Source organism: Dermochelys coriacea, chromosome 11 (genome assembly GCF_009764565.3).
Source record: "Dermochelys coriacea isolate rDerCor1 chromosome 11, rDerCor1.pri.v4, whole genome shotgun sequence".
In the NCBI taxonomy this organism is placed as follows: domain Eukaryota; kingdom Metazoa; phylum Chordata; order Testudines; family Dermochelyidae; genus Dermochelys; species Dermochelys coriacea.
Genome location: NC_050078.2, coordinates 53,049,770 through 53,068,646, shown reverse-complemented (window position 1 = coordinate 53,068,646; position 18,877 = coordinate 53,049,770). Strand labels below are relative to the sequence as shown.

General features: G+C 42.1%; 1 protein-coding gene across 8 annotated transcripts in view; it reads right to left on the bottom strand.

Moving 5' to 3' along the window:
- The window catches only part of PMS1 (PMS1 homolog 1, mismatch repair system component), a 99,759-nt gene that overhangs the window by 72,114 nt on the left and 8,768 nt on the right, over positions 1 to 18,877 (bottom strand). For 7 of the 8 annotated variants that reach the window (XR_006278057.1, XR_006278056.1, XM_038421690.1 and 4 more), the window contains exons 2-3: positions 12,198 to 12,354; positions 4,058 to 4,240 (exon numbers count right to left, since the gene is read on the bottom strand). Coding sequence is in view for 6 of the 8 variants with exons in the window: in XM_038421690.1 (XP_038277618.1) it covers positions 4,058 to 4,240; positions 12,198 to 12,329 (315 nt within the window). In the remaining 2 variants the exon portion in view is untranslated. Of the gene's footprint in view, positions 1 to 4,057; positions 4,241 to 5,142; positions 5,278 to 12,197; positions 12,355 to 18,877 lie in introns of those variants that run through there. The other variant, XM_043505466.1, reaches the window with a different exon arrangement.

The window sequence follows — 18,877 nt, the reverse complement described above, 5'->3', positions numbered from 1 at the left end:
TATCAGAAGTAACCTAGAGACCTTTATTTAAAAAAAATCATTCAGAATTATTCCTATATGAAGTTAATGTGCAGCTACACCTCTTGAATGAAAAACAGCTACTTGTTTAACAGCATACAGCAATAATACATATCAGTTTAGGTCAGGAAGTGAAGAACCTTAGAAATGTATGGCTGCAAGGGAACTAAGGAATCCATTCCCCCGCATACTGAGGCAGGATTAAATATACCTAGACTGTCCCTGACAGATGTTTGTCTAATCTGTTCTTTAAAAGCTCCAAGGACAGTGATTCCACAACTTCCTTAGGTATAACTGAACTCTATGAAAGTGCAGTGACTGGGGTGTCCATGTGAAAAACAGACCTTCCCAGCCATTGGTGGTCATGGTCAGCCCATGGCCCTGACCTTTGGGCAACAACCTGGCCCTAGTTCCCCAGTCCTCTCAGATGCAGGACTATGAGTAGCCCCAGGATTCTGGGCTGGGCTTGAACCTATGTTGTCCAGGTTTCCCTGTCCAGCCCAGCCAGGATCCCTGAAACTTTCCAAGACCTTTCAAGGGTGGCTGGTTCACACCCAAAGTTTGGTCACTCTGACGCTAGGCCTTCCCTCTGACCCTCAAGCTGCTTCACCCTAGGTGCCCTTGATGCAGCCTCAGAAGCCATATAATTCTTCATCAGCTGAACTGTTTCAGCGAGCGTCTTGTGTCAGTGCTTCAGTATGCCGTCTCTTCCTGCAACTGGGAGTATCTGCACAAACTGTTCTACCAGTGTACTTTCAGTGATCTGAATGCTGGTCCAGGTTTCCAGCTTCAGCCACCTCCAGCACAGCTCCCTCAATTTCTGGGCAATCACACAGGGTCAGGCTCTGGGGAGATACTTTTCCTCCCAGAACTACAGGTCGTCTGCTCTCCTCCATGGCTCTGTGAACCACCATTGCCACCCATTTGAAGGTTATAAGGAAGCCCTCTGGGCCCATCTTAGTGAGTTGCACCACCACGGCTGTTGTTCCCATGAGCCCCAGTGAGGAATTCCCTACCCCACCCTGACTCCAAGCAGTTGCACTGGGGTCACAACTTGTTGAACCAACTGTTGCTCCTGCTCCTAACCACCTTGCTCATGGACCAGCTGCTGCTGTTGGGATGTCATCTGTTGCAACATTCACTCCAGGCACATGTTGTCCCCAGCAAGACAAACTCCTTCTTTCCACCTTGATGATCCAGGTCACTCAAATCTCCCCCTTCTGCAAGGTTAGATCACGCCCACATTCTCCACCATATGTGACCATGCTCTTCAGCGTCTAAGACAAACTACTGGGCAGACTTGAGTAGGGTGCAGAAGTCCTTACTGAAGTAGTTCCCCACACCATTCTAGGCAGGGGTTCCCCACAACAGTCTCCTTAAGCCCTGCAGGCCTGTCCAAAACAGTACAGACAGTCCAAAAGTCCTTCTTGTAGTAAAACAAAGAAATAAGCCCCAAAATAAACTCCATATTCCTGTGCCAGGCCTACCTTCCTCTGGAGGGCTCTGGCAGTCTGCAATCTCTACAGAGGTTCTGAGGAAGTCCTTTCCTTACGGAGGAAAGGACGGGAGGTCTGTTCTCCTCCCTCATCAGCCCACTACTGAGCTATCCTCTTCCAGTTTAATTGCCCATTAATTTCCTTACAGGGAGCGTAAGTGTAGTGGGCCAGGGCTGGGCAAGCCCAGAGCAGCTCATTAACCCTTTCTGGCTTAGTGAGGGGCTGGTGTATGCCACCACACTTACATACGACACTGCTGGTCATACATCCCAGAAGGACATCTGCATCACACTGTTGGCTCATGTTCGATTTGTCATTCATTATACACTCCCCCGAAGTCCTTTTCTGCAGTACTACTGCCTAGCACATATTCCCCTTTTTGTAGTTGTGCATTTGCTTTTTTCTCTTAATTTGCACATAAATTTCATCTTGTTGTTTTCAAGACCCTCTCTCCAATGTATAGAGGTAATTTTGAATTCTAATCCTGTCCTCCAAAGATCTTGCAGCCCCTCTCAGTGTCATCCACAAATTTTATAGGTTTCAGAGTAGCAGCCGTGTTAGTCTGTATTCGCAAAAAGAAAAGGAGTACTTGTGGCACCTTAGAGACTAACAAATTTATTAGAGCATAAGCTTTCGTGAGCTACAGCTCACTTCATCGGATGCATTTTGCATCCGATGAAGTGAGCTGTAGCTCACGAAAGCTTATGCTCTAATAAATTTGTTAGTCTCTAAGGTGCCACAAGTACTCCTTTTCTTTTTACAAATTTTATAAACATACTCTCCATCATCCAACTCATTAGTGAAAATTCTGAATAGAATCATACAAAGGATAGATCTCTGTGGAAACCCACTTGATATGTCCTCCCATCTTAATAATGAATCATCGATAACCACTCTTTGAGTAGTCTTTCAACCAGTTATGCACCCACTTTATAGTAATTTAATCTAGACTATATTTCCCTTATTTGTTTATGAGAATGTCATGTGGGACTATGTCCAAAGCCTTACCAAAGTCTAGATATATCACATCTCCTCCTTCCCCCCATCCATTAGGTTGGTTACCCTGTCAAAGGAGGAAATTAGATTGGTCTGACATGATCTGTTCTTGAAAAATCCATGCTGTCTATGATTTATCACCTTCTAGGTTTAATAATTTGTTCCAGTATCTTTCTGAGTATCGAAGTTAGGCTGACTGGCCTATATTCCTGAATGCTCCTTTTTTCCCTTAGGTTTGCCCTTCTTCAGTTCTCTGGACTCATACGTCCTCCAAGAGTTCTCAAAGATAATTGCTAATGGTTAACTAGAGGCAGTAAATTAGGTAGGCAGACTGCAATTACAAACACCACTACTATTTAAGTAATGTAATTACTGATGCTGAGACCAGTACTTAAGACATTAGTGTCAACTCTGCTCTCTTGTGAAATGTACAATGGGGCTTTTTAATGCCCACACAGAAGATGACATCTTGGTTTGACATCTCATCTGAAAGACAGCTCCTACAGCAGCATAGTGCCCCTCATCACCAGGCTAGATCATTGGTTCAGTGTCTTCTCAGAAGGAGACCATAATCCAGCCAAACAGCAGCACTTTCTGAAGCACCTGGGATTTCTTTGGGAATTTTCCATACAAATTCTGTACCTAACTCTGCCTAGTATCTAGTATGATCAAGTCCAAAGCTCCATGGATGCATACACTCCCACACACAAACCTCACTCTTACAGTCCACTGTTTCAGTGAAAAGTAACTATCATGGGAGGTCATGATTGTCCTGTGGCTAGTTTCGGCCTACCCCAGAGGCTTTTGAAGGTAGAGATGGAAAACTTGAACTTGACTCAGTATTCAGGTGGGAAGAAAGTGCACAGAAAAGCAATGGGACGATGTACTCTCAACGCTTTGTACTGCTTAGTAGACTAATTGTTGTATTTTGAAAACAGAGCTTTTTTGCGGTAAGCAATTTCATTCCTAGATAGTAGTGCACTGCAGTGCTCAGTTGTAATGGTGATAAATACATGGATCACTGTGACCAGGTGAGAGTGTAGGCTACTGGCTACTCAAAGGTGAAACAAGGTGTTTTTGCAGCCATAGATATTTGAATAGCCAGGAACAATGAGGAGTCCAACCAGATCTCATGACTGCAGATCACATTGATAATTTAAAGGCAATTGATGTAAGAACAGAGAGACTGAATGATGAGTGAGAGAATTCTGGAGAGCCTCCATACATTGGAGTCAAAGGAAAGGATCAGGGCACAGTGTAAATAGTTGCCTCCCCAATTGAGGGAAGAAAGTGAAACACGACCAACTACCAAACTGATCTGATAAGGAGCCAATGACTGATCCCAAAGTCAATTCAAAATGAGCAAGCTTTGCAGCTCTGTGGCTTCACTGTAGCGGAAGAACCAGCAGAGAGATATCAAACTCTCCAAATTCTACATTTAAAAATAAAAGCCAGCATTCTACTGTGAGGTTGTGGGCACAACCTAAAGTCCTCATATTTATATTTTGTAATTATTTAAGAGAGCAAGAAAGTCTGACGCATCTCACCTCAGATATGCAGCAAATTGATCCCAAGGCTTCACCACGAAAGCCATAGGTTGTCAAGCTTTCAAGATCCTCCGGACAGCTTATTTTTGAGGTATAATGCTTAACTGCCATAACTGGAACATCAGCAGCTTTGATGCCATCACCATTGTCTCGCACCTCTATTTTATCAAACCCATAATTTTCCTAAAAAGAATAATAATATCATCAATCATAAAAGTACATCTCAAATGCAAACTTAGATACTATATACAATGGTTGTATTAAAGTAGTTAAGGGTCCAGTACTTTAGTCCTTAAAATAGGCAAAATTCTGACATTTCCATGTGGAGAGACTGCAGCACATATGTGCACATAACTTGTCTATACAAACTTGTACAGAGCAAAAATGAAACAGTTAATTAATTTTATGCTGTTCCAAAAGAAGTAATATATTAAACTATTTAGTTCTACTATTACAGTATGGGCTAACACACTAAAAGTATTTCAAAATCTAGTCATGACTTTATAAAATATAAACTGAGAAAAAGATCAGTAGCTGAAATGTTAAAGATGGTTCATTCTTGTTTCATCTTCCCTCCCTTTTACAAAGGGAAATGCATGTTTTGTTAATGTATTCCACTTTATCTAATCATCACAGGCTAGATTCTGCACACATTAAAGGAACTGGGACCTATGTTACCAAATGTGTAAGAAGGACCTACAAGGATTTTTTTAAAATGACATCTGTGTACTTTTTTGCTTCTTTATGGGATATAGAGAAGGTCTGGATGTTGGGGGTGGGGCAAAGGTTACGTTTTTGTTTTGCTCATCTCTTCACCTTAGAGACGTCAAGAATATGAAGTCAGCTCTCCCTCTGCTTTTAATGGAGGACCTACGAGAGGTATCTGTGATATTTACTATAACCTCTGGCAACCTTAATTGAAAGGGGCAAGGACGTTGAATCTTGAACAAAAGCTTGCTTTAATCAAAACATTAAATCATGGGATTTAAATTGGTGTTAATAAAAACAAAACACCAACAATCTGACTACAAATTCATACTCCTCTCATTGTTCAACTTTCACACTCTTTGCTTTTATGAGACTACCATTTCACTAGTTCTCCTGTCATCACAGAGTAGTCCATCTTACACCAAACCTGGTGTTCTGTGCAAGTGGCCAGAGGAGCGGCAGAGGGGACTTAAAGTTTCAGGCTTTCTTTATAGATCAGAAAGAAACACACTTTTTTTTCCTTTTGTAGGTTACCTTTAATGAAAAAAATTTCTTTTAAAAAGAATGAACAGTGGATCGTACTGCACAATTTTTTGTCAAAATGATGCCTTAAATACAGTCAAACAAGTCTACTGTGATAGATTCAAAAGACTTGTTAAATATCCCTCTAAATGGCAGATGGCCCTTCAAACAAACAGGACTGAACATATATATAGTTTTCTTGCTGGGAGAAGTTCTTCCACTATTTTAATTTTGAGATGACAAATATTAACATCTAACAAAAAATAATATTAAAAAGATGCAGGTCTAAAATCATAAATAACTAAACCAAGATGGCTAAATTAAAGAAGGAGCTTAAATGAGAGGAACCATGTGACTCAGGGGCATTGTAACAAAGTTGTGCTGTTTGCTGAACTGTAATTTGGATATATCAAAACAAATGTTATAATGCAGGTTACTCAAACCACAAGCAAGGAGATTCACAGTCAAAGAACAACAGGATCTCTAACTCAACCTGTTTCTCCCATTTATTGAATGGCTCTCTGAACAGATTATGATCTAATATACAAGAGTTCACAGCACAACAGGGTGAGTTAAAACTAGTGTGATAATTTTAAAAGAAATCAGCACTGATAAGCTACAATATCTTGGATCAGCACTTCCCATAGACCATAGACCATGTGGTCCACAGAACAATTGCCTGTGGTCTATGAAATCTCACTGGCTGAATAGTACTGACTTTTTCCCTTGTTTCCAGCTGCTAAAATGCACTGAAGACATTTCTAGCACTACTTTTCCATGTAAACAAATTGCCATAAATGCCACAGGGATATTATGCAATCCTAAAATGGGAGGGAAGGTGTCCAAAAACAATCTCTTTATTGAGATATTGTCTGCACTAAGGAACAATTTAAGAACCCCTGAATTAGACTAAGATTATTATATAATTATATCTATAAAAACAAATGGGCACATCAGGTTTTAGAATCCCTGTTTCTTTAGGGTGAATGGTACTGGTGCTTTCTCCCAGTGAGAACTGATATTTTTGCCAATAATTCAGTTAGTGTGGATCTCCTACTACAAAGCTAACTGACAGGTTTCAGAGTAGCAGCCATGTTAGTTTGTATCCACAAAAAGAAAAGGAGGACTTGTGGCACCTTAGAGACTAACAAATTTATTTGAGCATAAGCTTTCGTGAACTACAGCTCACTTCATCAGATGCACGCAGAGGAAAATACAGTGGGGAGATTTTATATACACAGAGAACATGAAACAATGGGTGTTACCATACACACTGTAACAAGAGTGATCAGGTAAGGTGAGCTATTACCAGCAGGAGAGCGGGGGTGTGGGGGGCGGGGTTTTTGTAGTGATAATCAAGGTGGGCTAATTTCCAGCAGTTGACAAGAACGTGTGAGGAACAGTGGGCGGGGGGGAATAAACATGGGGGAATAGTTTTACTTTGTGTAATGACACATCCACTCCCAGTCTCTATTCAAGTTAATTGTATCCAGTTTGCAAAATTAATTCCAATTCAGCAGTCTCTCGTTGGAGTCTGTTTTTGAAGTTTTTTTGTTGAAAAATTGCCACTTTTAGGTCTGTAATTGAGTGACCAAAGAGACTGAAGTGTTCTCCGACAGGTTTTTGAATGTTATAATTCTTGACGTCTGATTTGTGTCCATTTATTCTTTTACGTAGAGACTGTCCAGTTTGGCCAATGTACATGGCAGAGGGGGATTGCTGGCACATTATTAGTATCATTAATAATTAGTAATATCATTAGTATTTGTAATTAATTAGTGATTAGTATTAGTAATTAGTTATTAGTAATATCATTAGTATGAGTAATATCATTAGTAAGACAGCCATTACCTTATTAATTCCGTATCATTCCCATACTTCCCATTGTGAGCAACATTATCTGTCTGATTTATATTAAATTCTTTTTTGTTATATCTGACACACTGTAACCTGTTCATCTTGGTTTCCATTTCTTTGTAATTAGAATAATATAACACTACTACTTTATAGTTCTATAGCACCTTCATTAAAAGACATCAAAGAGGTGCACAAGCATTAATTAGTTAAATCTCCTCCTGAAGTAGCTAAGTTTTAATACTACCACTTTATAGATGGAGAAACTAAAGCAAGGAGAGGCTTCAGTGATTTGTCCAAGGTCATTCAACAAATTAATAGCAGAGCCGCAAATAACATCCAAATCTCCTAAGTCTCATCTCCAGGTTCTAATCACAAGAACATTTTACATTAACGTTTTATTTTAATGATAGTGTTTTCCTTTGTGGATTTAAGTCAGACTTCCATTATTATTGCAAAATTGTTTCTTTTTTCTCATTTTTAAGATGTTATTCAAAAAGGTGACATACAGACAGCTCTGAAATCTAAGGCCATGTGTACAATAGTGAGCTTAAAATGGCACGGCTGTAAAGATGCAGCTGCGCCGCTGTAAGATCGCTCGTGTAGCCACTCTATGCCAACGGGAAAGCTCTCTCGTTGACATAATAAAACCACCTCCACGAGCAGCGGTAGCTATGTCGGCGGGAGAAGCTTCTCCTGCTGACATAGCGCTGTCCACACTGGTGCTTCTGTGGTATAACTTATGTTGCTCAGGGGGTATTTTTTTCACACCCCTGAGTGACGCAAGTTATACTGACAAAATTGGTATTGTAGATATGGCCTATGTCTTCTCTTTATTCAGAGGTATAGCACATGCAGTGGCAATGTAACACTGCCCCACCAATGAACTAACATGCTTCAAACCTGACCTGGAGCAAACAAATCAAGAGGGTAGCAGAGATTGAATCTTGGGCTAGCTGCCAATATAGTGATAGCAAACAAGGAAGCCAACCCTGATGTATACACTTGTCCATTAGGAACTGGACTGATACAATTAACTCATTGTGCGTCAATAAACAGAAATCAGGTGGCAACTTTCAGAAATTCCCTTGGTTGAATTCCAGCCAGTGATCTAACAATGAAATATAGACACAAACCAGATTATGCAAATTGCTCTGGGAATTTATTCAGAACTCCAGTGTGAGCAGATGCCTTTCCCAACCTTCTGTAAAAGAAGGTCTGAACACATTGTAGTCAAAAACTAATCCCCCACTCCCTGGGATTTAGCTTTATTAAACAAGAAACTAACAATAAAGTAACAGTTGCTCAAGCTTTCTTGCCAGGCTTGGTTGCGCTACAGATTCTTATATCAGGACTGTTTAATCCACAACCTAGAGGGGTTCTCAGAACAAAAATTTTGGTGGCCTCAGAGTGCAGCCACCAATTCTTGCTGGTGGCCACTCTGACAAATTTTCCTAAAATACTTCATTAACTTTAGGAAAAACAAATAAATATGCACATATACATGTCCAAATCATAATTTACTTATGTAGGAGTTTTTTGCAGACTCAATAATAATGTACAGTTGTATGTTGGTGCCCCTGGCCCTGGCGCGTTTCCCTGTCCTCCACAGATCCCCCTGATCCCTGCTGTCTTCATCCACTCCCCTAGTCTCCCCATCACCCTCATAGGCCCCGCTACTTCCTCCCTACATTGCCCTGAGCTCACTTCCATGGCCTCACATTCCAGGCTCACCCTATTCCTTGCCTCTTGACCATGATGCCTAGTAAGACTGGCCTTCCTGAAGCTCCGCCCCCCTAGGCTGAAGCCCAGAACAGGACCCCCATGGCTGAAGCCCAGAATAGGACCCCCATGGCTGAAGCTGGCAGGAGAGGGGGCTGAAGCCCATCCCCGGAGTCCCTAGGCTTTGCCCCTTCTCCCATCTCTAGCTAGGAGACTATCATGGCCGCAGGAAAAACCCCCGGTGGCGGCATTTGATAAATGCTGCCCTAGACACTACCTATCCAAAGAGCCACTCCCGCCTCCATTGTATCTGGTTGGACTAACAAGTCACCTATTTCAGTGAGTCTGAAGAACCCACCCACAGCTTTCCCTGTTAACAGGGTGGTATGTTTCAGGCAAACACCATCAGTGTAGGACATGGAATTTCAGAAAAGCCAGAGCTTGTAAAAAAACAAATTTTAGGACATTTCCAAATTTTGGATAATCAGAGTTAAACTGTATCTGTCACCTGAACCACCTAGTCCGCCTTACACTGGAATCCTTACTCACACAAAGTAATCTCCTTGAATCAAGTAAAGATTACTCCTGTGAACAAGGTTTGCAGTACTACGCCATTAATTTTCTTCAGAAGGGAACGTAATAGACTCTTCTTGTAAGGATTACTCCTATAAATCAGAAACTGGGCTCTTAATATTCTTTGGAAGAGGAAAGGTTTGAACAGTAATTTTGTAAAAGTTTCATGTTCTCTGCTGCACTCTGGAACCTATGCAGAGTTCGTGTAATTGTGGGCATGCATTATGTTTTCAATCTTATTTAAATTATGGCCAATAAAAATAGTATGTCAATATAAAGCATTCTTATTTCACAAAAAAAACCCCAAAATAATGAGAATCCATGGTGTTATAATGTGTGACTGTACAAAGAACCTCCAGTGCCTCCATAAAATCTTGATCAGAAACTTTGTTTCAAGTTATTAAAATCCAGATTAATCTAGGGCATCTCCACTGGATTGCTGATTCAAATACTTCCCGTTGTAAAGAAACTTCTAGGTATTTTGCAGTACCATTTCTTTGGATTTGGGCTGAGCTGTCTGCATCTATGGTAGCAGAACAATATCTTGAGGTGACAAAGCTAGGTTTTTTCTGTTTAAGTTTTGGCCCATATGACTCACTGAGATACTGGGGTAATGGGTGAACTAAAAACCACAACCTGATATTCAGACCCATGTTGCCAGTGGCTAGTGAGAAACAGCATGTGAGGGTGGGGAGGAAGGAAAGGTGTACTGGGTCAATTGCTTGTGGAAACTGCCAGTGTCTACAGATTGTTTATTAAGCAAAAATTACGTACACGATTCCTAAAAATCAGATGTCAGCCTGTCATCCCCTCAAGAAGATGTTGGCAATTTAGCTCACTATCAAGAAGTTTTGAATCTTCTTCTTTTGATTAAGATCAGTATTAAATAGGACGTGGCAAGGGAACTCACACAGTATCTAGACACATCACATCTCCTTGAACCTTGTCACACTAGTTACAGATGGGGGTATGACACAGAAACAGCCCTTGTTGCTTTATTTGATCTCCTTCTTGCAACTGGTAATGATAATAATACCAGTATGGATGTTTGATATCTATCAATTGCCGTCAACACCATGGATCATGGGCTTACATGCAGAAGTGGCTGGGTTTGTTCTTGAGTGGGTCTATTCTTTCCTAGCTGAGATATCCGGAGGGCTCTTTTTTATTATTGCTGGGGGTTTCTCATTTTCACTCCTCTTGTTAGAAGTACACTTGATTTCACTATGAGAGATGGGGTCATACACAATAACCACTGAAAATTTCTACTGACTTTCTGATGGCTTCCTCAAGTTTTGAACAGGTCCAGATTCTGATACTCTTACTCACAAGTTTCAGAGTAGCAGCCGTGTTAGTCTGTATTCGCAAAAAGAAAAGGAGTACTTGTGGCACCTTAGAGACTAACACATTTATTAGAGCATAAGCTTTCATGAGTTACAGCTCACTTCATGCATCCGATGAAGTGAGCTGTAACTCACGAAAGCTTATGCTCTAATAAATGTTAGTCTCTAAGATGCCACAAGTACTCCTTTTCTTTTTACTCACAAGTGAAATACTATTATACTCCATGAGCATTCCCAATGGAGTAAGATGCTACTAAACATGAGTAGTCAGGAGGCATGAATGATGACAGTAACTTCAATAAACCGATCATAAGAAAATACTGTGTCTCCATCTCAACTGATGCAGACAGTGCAAATGAGCACCTTGTTCAGCATTTGAGGGAGGCTGGAGCACAGATAGGAGATGCTTGAAATCCCATTCAGATAACATGGTGATATTTGTAGTTTAGGGGAAGCAATCCAAGAAATTGGTGGAAATTATATTGGCCCCCATGTCTGCCACTTGGTAATAACTCAAATATCTACTATACTTTCTAAGAAAGGACATTGGGATTTCTACATTGTGAACAAACCAGTTCTTACAACATGCATCAGTGACATTTTGTACTTAGCCAGGAAATAATGTTATTTTTCATTCACTGAAATATTTCAAGAATAGAAAATTTTCTGCATCAAGAGAAACTGATCTATTTGCCAAGTTTTTTTTTGTCTGGGAAAGAAAGCATTGTTTTCTTCTGGCTTCAGCCAATATTTTTTGTTAACATGCTAACTTTTAAAATATCCTGTTAAAAAAAATATTATAAAAAGTTACTGTTCTGACTAGTACCATCTGAAGACTTTGGAAAAATAAAAAGTTAAATGTTCTAGTTACAAAAGCCTGAAAAACAGCCTCTGACATGGCCAATGACAACATTTTTCATACTTGTTTTTCTGCTGCATGCCAAGATTGCATCCTATTAATCAAATGTGAAATGTGACAACTATGTAAAATTCCATTGACTTCAGTGAGGCTCTAAATGGGCATGAGGTCCACTAGGTGGTTTTCTTTGCAAGAATGGAGTTTAGGTGTTTGCACATTTGTGCCCATAAGTGTGAAAACTAAACTAGTATGGCCAACAATCTCTAAACCAACCACTGTTCAGGCAGTGTCATTTCTGGTGTTTTTATAAAGAAAGATATGTTAAAGCAAGTTTACAATGATTCATTAGGTCTGCTCATTGGCCCAAATTATGTCCTCAGTTACACCCCTACATGCTCAGTGACCTTAAGTGGGATGCATAGATGTAACTCCTGGCAGAATTTTGCCCATTAACTTTAGCATTAAAATATACAATATACATAACACAGGAGAAATTTCCCCAGTATACTACCATCCAGTTTTCCATCTTAAGTCTAACTTAGTACCAGAGAAGACTTACCAGTTTAACATCAATGCTTGTGGCATTGGCATCCAAGGAATTCTCTATCAGCTCCTTCACTACACTTACAACTGATGTGATCACTTGAGAACTTGAAAGGAGACGGACAGTTTCAGCTGGCAACTGCTTCATCCCTGGGCTTTTAAAATCAGAGGAGCTGGATGGAAAGAGATAATAGAACAAGAATTTAAAGAGTGTATTACCAACATGATGACATTTTTGTTCACTCACTTTTCAATTATCAGTATGCATTCCATTTAGTTAGGTGAATCATGCAATTAGGGAAACAGTAAGAACTATATATTCACAAGGAGAGATCTTGTGTAGGGTCAGGCCCTATATCAGAAAACACTAGTTTGATAGTAGAGAACTTCTACATTAGACAATGCAACGATTCAGAGTAATACTGAGCAATGGACAAAACAGTACATAGTCCCATGGTTATTTTTTCAGGTACATTTGTTTTCTGTTCAATACTAATGTGAGCACTTACATGTTCCTTGATTAAATGATTACAGTATATGGTCCCGATCCTGCAATCATATCTGTATAGTGGACCCCTCTTGCCCATGAGCAGCCCAGGATTGGTGCCAAAATCTAAAAGTCACAAACCCCTCTTTTTTCTAACCTTTCTGAGATCAGGCTTTTTAAAGTCTACCTAAAATTACTGAGATATTACTCAGATATATTGTGAGGGTGTAACGCATACTGACTTAACTGGAGTTATCTACAATCTAAGAGCAGAATATGGCCCATAGGGGGTTCGTTTTGACCTGTTAGAAATGGTCATATTCAGTGATAGTGTGGACTAGGGAAGAAGCATGAGAATAGAAGCCAAGGACTCCAAAACTCTAATCCTGACTCTTCTATAGACTCACCATGTGCCTTAAGCAGGTCATTAATTTCTGAATGCATTTGATGAAGTGAGTTGTAGCTCACGAAAGCTTATGCTCAAATAAATTTGTTAGTCTCTAAGGTGCCACAAGTACTCCTTTTCTTTTTGCGAATACAGACTAACACGGCTGCTACTCTGAAACCTGTTGTCATAAATATAAAGGGAAGGGTAAACACCTTTAAAATCCCTCCTGGCCAGAGGAAAAACCCTTTCATCTGTAAAGGGTTAAGACGCTAGGATAACCTCGCTGGCACCTGACCAAAATGACCAATGAGGAGACAAGATACTTTCAAAAGCTGGGGGGAGGGAGAAACAAAGCCTTTCTCTCTGTCTGTGTGATGCTTTTGCCGGAATGGAGGAATGGAGTCTTAGAACTTAGTAAGTAATCTAGATAGATATGCGTTAGATTCTGTTTTCTTTAAATGGCTGAGAAAATAGGCTGTGCTGAATGGAATGGAAATTCCTGGTTTTGTGTCTTCTTGTAACTTAAGGTTTTGCCTAGAGGGATTCTCTATGTTTTGAATCTAATTATCCTGTAAGGTATTTACTATCCTGATTTTACAGGTGTGATTCTTTTTACTTTTTCTTCTATTAAATTTCTTCTTTTAAGAAACTGAATGCTTTTTCGTTGTTCTTAAGATCCAAGGGTTTGGCTCTGTGGTCACCTATGCAAATTGGTGAGGATTTTTATCAAACCTTCCCCAAGAAAGGGGGTATAAGATTTGGGAGGATTCTGGGGGGAAAGACGTTTCCAAACATTCGTTCCCAGTAACCGGTGTTAGACGTTTGGTGGGGGCAGCGAAAGTCCAAGGGCAAACGGTAAAATAGTTTGTACCTTGGGGAAGTTTTAACCTAAGCTGGTAAAAGTAAGCTTAGGAGTTTTTCATGCAGGTCCCTACATCTGTACCCTAGAGTTCAGAGTGGGGAAGGAACCCTGACATGGCGGCAGAGCGGTGGGATTAACCTGAAATCATTTTGAGATCAATTTGAGATTTTTTTGAACCAGAAGCACAGATTTTAAAAGGGAATTTTTTTTTTCCTTTGGTTTGCTGGAAAGCAGGTTTCCAACTGAAAGCAGTTAGAGGTTTTTTTTTTTTTTTCCTGCTTCAGGGCCAGAGCAGAGACAAAAGAGAATTGTCTTTTGTGAGCTGGAGTTTTCTCTACCTAAAGGCAAGGTAGTTAACCTCCTGCAGGGAAATTCACAAGTCTTCACAGACCTGAAGTTGTTTTTTATCTAAGAGCAACTAGAGAGGTTTTCTGTCTATTTGCCTGGAGACAAAGGTGTTCGTTTTTGGTTTTTTTTTAGGATTTTGATTTTTTGAACAAGAAGCACAGATCTTAAAAATGAAATATTTTTTTCCCTTTGGGCTGCTGAAAAAGCAGGTTTTTGGCTGCAAGAAGTTAGAGTTGTTTTTTTTTTCCTCTGCTTTGGAGCCAGAGCAGAGAAAAAAGGGGATTGTCTTTTGTGAGCTGAAGTTTTCTCTACCTAAAGGCAGGGTAGTTAACCTCCTGCAGGGAAATTCACAAGTCTTCACAGACCTGAAGTTTTTTGTTTTCTTCTCCGAAGAGCAACTAGAGGAGTTTTCTGCCTATTTGCCTGGAGACAAAGGTATTAGGTTTTTTTTTTTTTAGGATTTCTCTGTAAACTGACAATCACTATCAGGGAACATAGGTATCTGGACAGCACAGCAAAATTTTACAAGCCAAGTTTTTTTGTTTTGTTTTCTTTCTAACTCTTGGGTGTAAAGTTAGTTAAAAACAGAGAAGCTAGGATGACAGACTCCACGGTTCAACAAAAACTGGAATTAGCCAGATTTGAGGCTGAGGAAAAACAAAAGGAATATTAAAGACAGATAGAACTCATACGGAAAGAAATGGAGGCAAGGGAAAAAGAAAGGGAGGCTGCCCACAGGAGGGAAATGGAGGCAAGGGTCAAAGAAATGGAGGAGAAAGAAAAAGAAAGGAAGTATGCACTGGAGATGGAGAAGGCAAAGGCTCAGCAGAATATACCAACAAACCCTAGCAATCCTTCTCCAGGTACCACTTCCCATCCCAGGAAATTCCCCACCTACAAGGCAGGTGATGATACCGAGGCCTGCTTAGAAAACTTCGAAAGGGCCTGCCTTGGGTACAGCATCTCTACAGACCAATACATGGTAGAGCTGAGGCCACAGCTCAGTGGACCCTCATCTGAGGTGGCGGCTGAAATGCCTAAGGAAAACATGAACAAGTATGAACTGTTTAAAACCAAGGCGAGAGTCAGAATGGGGCTAACCCCCCGAGCATTCTCGTCAGCGGTTCAGAGCCCTAAGGTGGAAACCAGACGTGTTATTTACCCGACATGCCTACCACATTGTGAAACACTGGGATGCCTGGATATCAGGAGCAAGTGTTAAATCTCCAGAAGATTTGCCCTAATGCAAATGGAGCAATTCTTAGAGGGTGTTCCTGAGGAAATAGAAAGATACATCCTAGATGGGAAGCCCAAAACTGTAATTGAGGCGGGGGAGATTAGAGCCAAATGGGTGGATGTGGCAGAAAAGAAAAAAACTGGAGTTGGAGCGAATACCAGAAGGGACAACCTCAGACCACACCCTACTACCGGGGGCAGCCCAAGGCCCCACCTACCCCCCAAGGAACCCTCCAGCCACCTTATTGTCCCGCCGCACCGTTCTTCAGCAACCCCCCTCGCCCCAATGACCTGTCAGCTGGAAGATGTTTTAAATGTAACGAGCCGGGGCACGTAAAGGCCAACTGCCCCAAGAATGCCAACAGATTACAGATCATTGCACCGGAATCACCCCAGAGGTCCTCAGGCCCAGATAACTCCCAGATACCCTTGGAGCAGAGGGAAACTGTGAATGTGGGCGGGAAGAAGGTCACTGCGTGGAGGGACACCGGAGCACAAGTGTCGGCTATCCATGCTTCCTTAGTGGACCCCAATTTAATCAACCCAGAGATCCAAGTGATGATTCAACCCTTCAAGTCAAACTCTTTCAATTTGCCTACAGTCAAGTTGCCTGTCCAGTACAAGGGCTGGTCAAGAAGGTGGACTTTTGCAGTCTATGACGATTATCCCATCCCCATGCTGTTGAGGGAAGACTTGGCCAATCATGTGAAGTGAGCCAAGAGGGTGGGGATGGTCACCGACAGCCAGGCTAAACAAGCCGTCACGCCTAACTCTGTTCCGGAAACTTCTCCCAGGACCCGGTCAGAGGTGATGGACCCAGACACCAGGCCAATGTCTGCAACAGCAGTAGTGGATCCAGTCCCAGAGACCCAGACAGAGCCAGAACTGGAACCGGTGGAACAACTAGCACCAGACCCATTGCCAGCACTGAATCCAGTACTTGCAACCCAAACACCAGAGGGCCCCACTGAACCTGAACCGGCAGCAGCCGATAACCCTACAAAAAAGGCTCAGCCGGAGCCTGAACCCAACATAATGCACCAGCGAAGAGCGGTTCACAGTCAACGGAAACAGCCCCATCCCCTACATCGCTTCCAGAGGGACCAAGCCTAGGTCTACAATCCAATGAGGAACTGATGTCTCCAGCATCAAGGGAACAGTTCCAGACCAAACAGGAAGCAGATGAAAGCATCCAGAGAGCTTGGACGGCGGCACGGAGCAACCCACCACCTCTTAGCTCTTCTAATTGATCCAGGTTTGTTGTAGAAAGAGGATTTTTATACAAGGAAACTCTTTCTGGTGGACACCAGGAAGACTGGCATCCTCAGAGACAGTTGGTAGTTTCAATTAAGTACCGGGCCAAGCTCTTGAGCTTAGCCCATGATCATCCTAGTGGCCATGCTGGGGTGAACAGGACCAAAGACCCTTTGGGGAGGTCATTCCATGGGAGGGAATGGGCAAGGATGTTTCTACCTATGTCCGGTCTTGTGAGGTATGCCAAAGAGTGGGGAAAACCCCAAGACCAGCTCAAAGACTCTCTCCAGTCACTCCCCATCATTGAAGTTCCATTTCAGCGAGTAGCTATGGATATTCTGGGTCCTCTTCCGAAAAAGACACCCAGCGGAAAGCAGTACATACTGACTTTCATGGATTTTGCCACCTCATGGCCGGAAGCAGTAGCTCTAAGCAACACCGGGGCTAAAAGTGTGCACCAGGCACTAGCAGACATTTTTGCCAGGGTAGGTTGACCCTCCGACATCCTCACAGATGCAGGAACTAATTTCCTGGCAGGAACTATGGAAAGCCTTTGGGAAGCTCATGGGGTGAATCACTTGGTTGCCACTGCTTATCATCATCAAACAAATGGCCTGGTAGAGAAATTTAATGGGATTTTGGGGGCCATGATACGTAAATTCGTAAATGAGCACTCCCATGATTGGGAGCTAGTGTTGCAGCAGTTGCTCTTTGTCTACAGAGCTGTACCACATCCTAGTTTAGGGTTTTCACCATTTGAACTTGTATATGGCTGTGAGGTTAAGGGGCCATTACAGCTGGAGAAGCAGCAATGGGAGGGATTTACACTTTCTCCAGGTACTAACATTCTGGACTTTGTAACCAACCTACAAAACACCCTCCGAACCTCTCTAGCCCTTGCTAAAGAAAACCTACAGGATGCTCAAAAAGAGCAAAAAGCCATGTATGATAAACATGCCAGAGAGCGTTCCCCCAAAGTAGGAGACCAGGTCATGGTCTTAAAGGTGCTCCAGGCCCATAAAATGGAAGCGTCATGGGAAGGGCCAGTCACGGTCCAGGAGCACCTGGGAGCTGTTAAGGATCTCATAGCATTTCCCACCTCCAACCGAAAGCCTAAGGTATACCATATTAATTCTCTAAAGCCCTTTAATTCTCTGAATAATTTGTCAGTTTACAGCCCAGGGAGGAGATGACGCTGAGTGGCCTGAAGGTGTCTACTATGAAGGGAAAAGTGCTGGTGGCGTGGAAGAGGTGAACCTCTCCATGACCCTTGGGCGTATGCAGCGACAAAAGATCCAGGAGTTGTGCACTAGCTATGCGCCAACGTTCTCAGCCACCCCAGGACTGACTGAATGGGCATACCACTCCATTGACACAAGTAATGCTCACCCAATTAAAGTCCAACCTTACCGGGTGTCTCCTCAAGCTAAAACTGCTACAGAACGGGAGATCCAGGATATGTTACAGATGGGCGTAATCCGCCCCTCTTGGAAGTGCAAGGGCATCTCCAGTGGTTCTAGTTCCCAAACCAGATGGGGAGATACGTTTTTGTGTGGACTACCGTAAGCTAAATGCTGTAACTCGCCCCAACAACTATCCAATGCCACGCACAGATGTACTATTAGAGAAACTGGGACGGGCCCAGTTCATTTCTACCTTGGACTTAACCAAGGGGTATTGGCAGGTACTACTAGATGAATCCACCAAGGAAAGGTCAGCGTTCACCACCCATGTCAAGCTGTATGAATTTAACGTACTCCCTTTCGGGCTGCGGAGTGCACCCGCCACCTTCCAAAGACTTGTAGATGGTCTCCTAGAGGGATTAGGAGAATATGCAGTTGCCTACCTTGACAATGTGGCCATATTTTTGGATTCCTGGGCAGAACACCTGGAATATCTACAAAAAGTCTTCAAGCGCATAAGGGAGGCAGGACAACTGTTAAGGCTAAGAAGTGTCAAATAGGCCTAAACAGAGTGACTTACCTTGGACACCAGGTGGGTCAAGGAACTAGCAACTCCCTACAGGCCAAAGTGGATGCTATCCAAAAGTCCCAAAGTCAAAGAAACAGGTTAAATCCTTCTTAGGCTTGGCCGGTTATTACAGACGATTTGTACCGCAAT